Source organism: Hypanus sabinus, unplaced genomic scaffold, assembly GCF_030144855.1.
Source record: "Hypanus sabinus isolate sHypSab1 unplaced genomic scaffold, sHypSab1.hap1 scaffold_1567, whole genome shotgun sequence".
Taxonomy (NCBI): domain Eukaryota; kingdom Metazoa; phylum Chordata; class Chondrichthyes; order Myliobatiformes; family Dasyatidae; genus Hypanus; species Hypanus sabinus.
Window position 1 is genome coordinate 66913 of NW_026779645.1, and position 5902 is coordinate 72814.

A 5902-nucleotide genomic window follows, 5' to 3' on the forward strand; every position below is an offset into this window, starting at 1 on the left:
CTCAACCATCTGGAAGGAGGTACAGGAACCCCGGGACCCACACCACCAGGTTCAGGGACAGTTATAACCCCTCAATCATCAGGAAGGAGGTACAGGAGCCTCGGGACCCACACCACCAGGTTCAGGTATGGTTATCACCCCTCAATCATCAGGAAGGAGGTACAGGAGCCTCGGGACCTACACCACCAGGTTCAGGAACGGTTATCACCCCTCAACCATCAGGAAGGAGGTACAGGAGCCTCAGGACCCACACCACCAGGTTCAGGGACAGTCATCACCCCTCAACCATCAGGAAGGAGGTACAGGAGCCTCAGGACCCACACCACCAGGTTCAGGGACAGTTATCACCCCTCAAGCATCAGATAGGAGGTACAGGAGCCTCAGGACCCACACCACCAAGTTCAGGGACGGTTATCACCCCTCAACCATCAGGAAGGAGGTACAGGAGCCTCAGGACCCACACCACCAGGTTCAGGGACAGTTATAACCCCTCACCCATCAGGCTCCTGAACCAGAGCGGATAACTTCACTCGCTCCAACCAATGGACTGACTTTCAGGGACTCTTCATCTCACATGCTCGATATTTATGGCTTATTTATTTATTATTATTGTTTATATCTTTGTGTATTTGCGCAGTTTGTTGTTGATCGCCCGATGGGTTTATGAATCATGCCCGCAAGAAAATGAACCTCAAGTTGCTATGGGGTGACATATATGGACTTTGATAATAAGTTTATACTGAACTCTTGATTTGCAAAAATCTATATTGGATAGCACAAAATACTGCTTGTGAAATTAGGGACCCAAACGGCAACTTTTTCACCCACAGGGTTGTTGGTCTGTGGAAGGAGCTGCCAGAGGAAGTGGTCGAGGCAGGTACATTAACGACACTCGGACAGGGACATGGATAGGAAAGGTTTAGAGGGATACGGGTGGTCCGTCTGTGGAAGGAGCTGCCGGAGGAAGTGGTCGGGGCAGGTACATTAACGACACTCGGACAGGGACACGGATAGGAAAGGTTTAGAGGGATACGGGTGGTCCGTCTGTGGAAGGAGCTGCCTGAGGAAGTGGTCGAGGCAGGTACATTAACGACACTCGGACAGGGACACGGATAGGAAAGGTTTAGAGGGATACGGGTGGTCCGTCTGTGGAAGGAGCTGCCTGAGGAAGTGGTCGAGGCAGGTACATTAACGACACTCGGACAGGGACACGGATAGGAAAGGTTTAGAGGGATACGGGTGGTCCGTCTGTGGAAGGAGCTGCCGGAGGAAGTGGTCGAGGCAGGGACATTAACGACACTCTGACAGTGACACGGATAGGAAAGGTTTAGAGGGATACGGCTGGTCCGTCTGTGGAAGGAGCTGCCGGAGGAAGTGCTCGAGGCAGGTACATTAACGACACTCGGACAGGGACACGGATAGGAAAGGTTTAGAGGGATACGGGTGGTCCATCTGTGCAAGGAGCTGCCGGAGGAAGTGGTCGAGGCAGGTACATTAACGACACTCGGACAGGGATACGGACAGGAAAGGTTTAGAGGGATACGGGTGGTCCATCTGTGAAAGGAGCTGCCGGAGGAAGTGGTCGAGGCGGGTACATTAACGACACTCGGACAGGGACACGGATAGGAAAGGTTTAGAGGGATACGGGTGGTCCGTCTGTGGAAGGAGCTGCCGGAGGAAGTGGTCGGGGCAGGTACATTAACGACACTCGGACAGGGACACGGATAGGAAAGGTTTAGAGGGATACGGGTGGTCCGTCTGTGGAAGGAGCTGCCGGAGGAAGTAGTCGAGGCAGGTACATTAACGACACTCGGACAGTGACACGGATAGGAAAGGTTTAGAGGGATACGGGTGGTCAGACTGTGGAAGGAGCTGCCGGAGGAAGTGGTCGCGGCAGGTACATTAACGACACTCGGACAGGGACACGGAGAGGGAAGGTTTAGAGGGATACGGGTGGTCAGACTGTGGAAGGAGCTGCCGGAGGAAGTGGTCGCGGCAGGTCCAAAGATGTTGGCCATGTCGTTGTAGTTAATTGCTCTGCAAAAGAATCTCTCTCTGGGCAACATTTATTTAAACTTCAGCAATTTACAGAAACGTGTTCTCTAGCAGACTCCCCTCGCGGACGCTGAGTTTGAACGAGGAGGAGTTGGGGGAGCGGTCAGTTGGCGGAGCGAGCGAGCGGCTGGAATGCTCGGATCCTGCTCTCCATCTCCGGCCGGAAGTGGCGGATGAGACCCTGCGGGGGGAGAAGAACAGTTAGGGAGAGGGAGCGACTGAAGAGATGGAGGAGCGAGAGAGGGGGAAGGAGGGGACGCGTGGTACCTGCACGGGCCAGGCGGCGCCGTCCCCCAGCGCGCAGATGGTGTGCCCCTCCACTTGCTTGCTGACCTCCCACAGCATGTCGATCTCCGCCTCGCGCGCGTTCCCCTTCACGAAACGCCACATCATCTGGTTCATCCAGTCCACCCCTGGCGGAGGGAAGAGCAAGAGGGGGTGAGGGGGTCTCGAGGGAGAACCACGGCACACGAGGGTGGGACACGCACCGTGAACGGTGGGGAGTGTCGAGGGATAGGGGGACCTCGGCGTACGAGGGTAGGACACACACCGTGAACCGTGGGGAGTGTCGAGGGACGGGGTGACTTCGGCGTACGAGGGTGGGACACACACCATGAACGGTGGGGAGAGTCGAGGGACAGGGGGACCTCGGCGTACGAGGGTCGGACACACACCGTGGACGGTGGGGAGTGTCGAGGGATGGGGGGACCTCGGTGTACGAGGGTCGGACACACAACGTGAACGGTGGGGAGTGTCGAGGGACAGGGGGACCTCGGGGTACGAGGGTAGGACATGCACTGTGAACGGTGGGGAGTGTCGAGGGACGGTGGGGCCTCGGGGTACGAGGGTAGGACACACACCGTGAACGGTGGGGAGTGTCGAGGGACGGGGGGACCTCGGCGTACGAGGGTCGGATACGCTCCGTGAACAGTAGGGAGTGTCGAGGGACCGGGGGCCCTCAGTGTACGAGGGTGGGACACACATCGTGAAATGTGGGGAGTGTCGAAGGACGGGGGTCCTCGGGGTACGAGGGAAGAACACGCACCATGAATGGTGGGGAGTGTCGAGGGACGGGGGCCTCGGCGTACGAGGGTAGGACACACACCGTGAACGGTGGAGAGTGTCGAAAGACGGGGGGACCTCGGCGTACGAGGGTAGGACACACACCGTGAACGGTGGGGAGTGTCGAGGGACAGGGGGACCTTGGCGTACCAGGGTCGGACACACACCGTGAACGGTGGGGAGTGTCGAGGGACAGGGGGACCTCGGCGTACGAGGGTGGGACACGCACCGTGAACGGTGGGGAGTGTCGAGGGACGGGGGGACCTCGGGGTACGAGGGTAGAACACGGACCGTGAACGGTGGGGAGTGTCGAGGGACGGGGGGACCTCGGGGTACGAGGGTAGGACATGGGCCGTGAACGGTGGGGAGTGTCGAGGGACGGGGGGACCTTGGCGTACGAGGGTAGGACACGCACCGTGAACGGTGAGGAGTGTCGAGGGACGGGGGGACCTCGGCGTACGAGGGTAGGACACGCACCGTGAATGGTGGGGAGTGTCGAGGGACGGGGGGACCTCGGCGTACGACGGTGGGACACACACCGTGAACGGTGGGGAGTGTCGAGGGACAGGGGGACCTTGGCGTACGAGGGTAAGACACACACCCTGAACGATGGGGACTGTCGAGGGATGGGGGGACATCAGTGTACGAGGGTCGGACACGCACCGTGAACGGTGGGGAGTGTCGAGAGACGGGGGGACCTCGGCGTACGAGGGTGGGACACACATCGTGAAATGTGGGGAGTGTCGAGGGACGGGGGTCCTCGGGGTACGAGGGTAGGACATGGACCGTGAACGGTGGGGAGTGTCGAGTACGGGGGGACCTCGGCGTACGAGGGTCGGACACGGACCGTGAACGGTGGGGAGTGTCGAGGGACGGGGGGACCTTGGCGTACGAGGGTAGGACACGCACCGTGAACGGTGAGGAGTGTCGAGGGACGGGGGGACCTTGGCGTACGAGGGTAGGACACGCACCGTGAACGGTGGGGAGTGTCGAGGGACGGGGGGACCTTGGCGTACGAGGGTAGGACACGCACCGTGAACGGTGGGGAGTGTCGGGGGACTGGGGGACCTCAGTGTACGAGGGTAGGACACGCACCGTGAACGGTGGGGAGTGTCGAGGGACGGGGGACCTCGGTGTACGAGGGTCGGACACACACCGTGAACGGTGGGGAGTGTCGAGGGACGGGGGGACCTCGGGGTACGAGGGTGGGACACACACCGTGAACGGTGGGGAGTGTTGAGGGACGGGGGGACCTCGGGGTACGAGGGTAGGACACACCGTGAACGGTGGGGAGTGTCGAGGGACGGGGGGACCTCGGGGTACGAGGGTGGGACACACACCGTGAACGGTGGGGAGTGTCAAGGGACGGGGGGACCTCGGCATACGAGGGTAGGACACGGACCGTGAACGGTGGGTGTGTCGAGGGACGGGGGGACCTCGGGGTACGAGGGTAGGACACGCACCGTGAACGGTGGTGAGTGTCGAGGGACGGGGGGACCTCGGCGTACGAGGGTGGGACACACACCGTGAACTGTGGGGAGTGTCGAGGGACGGGGGGACCTCGGCGTACGAGGGTAGGACACACACCATGAACGGTGGGGAGAGTCGAGGGACAGGGGGACCTCGGCGTACGAGGGTCGGACACACACCGTGGACGGTGGGGAGTGTCGAGGGATGGGGGGACCTCGGTGTACGAGGGTCGGACACACAACGTGAACGGTGGGGAGTGTCGAGGGACAGGGGGACCTCGGGGTACGAGGGTAGGACATGCACTGTGAACGGTGGGGAGTGTCGAGGGACGGTGGGGCCTCGGGGTACGAGGGTAGGACACACACCGTGAACGGTGGGGAGTGTCGAGGGACGGGGGGACCTCGGCGTACGAGGGTCGGATACGCTCCGTGAACAGTAGGGAGTGTCGAGGGACCGGGGGCCCTCAGTGTACGAGGGTGGGACACACATCGTGAAATGTGGGGAGTGTCGAAGGACGGGGGTCCTCGGGGTACGAGGGAAGAACACGCACCATGAATGGTGGGGAGTGTCGAGGGACGGGGGCCTCGGCGTACGAGGGTAGGACACACACCGTGAACGGTGGAGAGTGTCGAAAGACGGGGGGACCTCGGCGTACGAGGGTAGGACACACACCGTGAACGGTGGGGAGTGTCGAGGGACAGGGGGACCTTGGCGTACCAGGGTCGGACACACACCGTGAACGGTGGGGAGTGTCGAGGGACAGGGGGACCTCGGCGTACGAGGGTGGGACACGCACCGTGAACGGTGGGGAGTGTCGAGGGACGGGGGGACCTCGGGGTACGAGGGTAGAACACGGACCGTGAACGGTGGGGAGTGTCGAGGGACGGGGGGACCTCGGGGTACGAGGGTAGGACATGGGCCGTGAACGGTGGGGAGTGTCGAGGGACGGGGGGACCTTGGCGTACGAGGGTAGGACACGCACCGTGAACGGTGAGGAGTGTCGAGGGACGGGGGGACCTCGGCGTACGAGGGTAGGACACGCACCGTGAATGGTGGGGAGTGTTGAGGGACGGGGGGACCTCGGCGTACGACGGTGGGACACACACCGTGAACGGTGGGGAGTGTCGAGGGACAGGGGGACCTTGGCGTACGAGGGTAAGACACACACCCTGAACGATGGGGACTGTCGAGGGATGGGGGGACATCAGTGTACGAGGGTCGGACACGCACCGTGAACGGTGGGGAGTGTCGAGAGACGGGGGGACCTCGGCGTACGAGGGTGGGACACACATCGTGAAATGTGGGGAGTGTCGAG

General features: G+C 61.4%; 1 protein-coding gene across 1 annotated transcript; it reads right to left on the reverse strand.

Annotated features, from left to right (window-relative positions):
• Window positions 1-285: 285 nt before the first annotated feature.
• On the reverse strand, window positions 286-2480 carry LOC132387149 (mucin-5AC-like). The gene is made up of 2 exons (XM_059959502.1): window positions 2323-2480; window positions 286-2236 (listed from the first exon to the last, which is right to left on the reverse strand). The coding sequence occupies exon 2, from the start codon at window positions 2064-2066 to the stop codon at window positions 735-737; it is 1332 nt and encodes a 443-aa protein (XP_059815485.1). The 5' UTR covers window positions 2067-2236; window positions 2323-2480; the 3' UTR covers window positions 286-734.
• Window positions 2481-5902: the final 3422 nt, after the last annotated feature.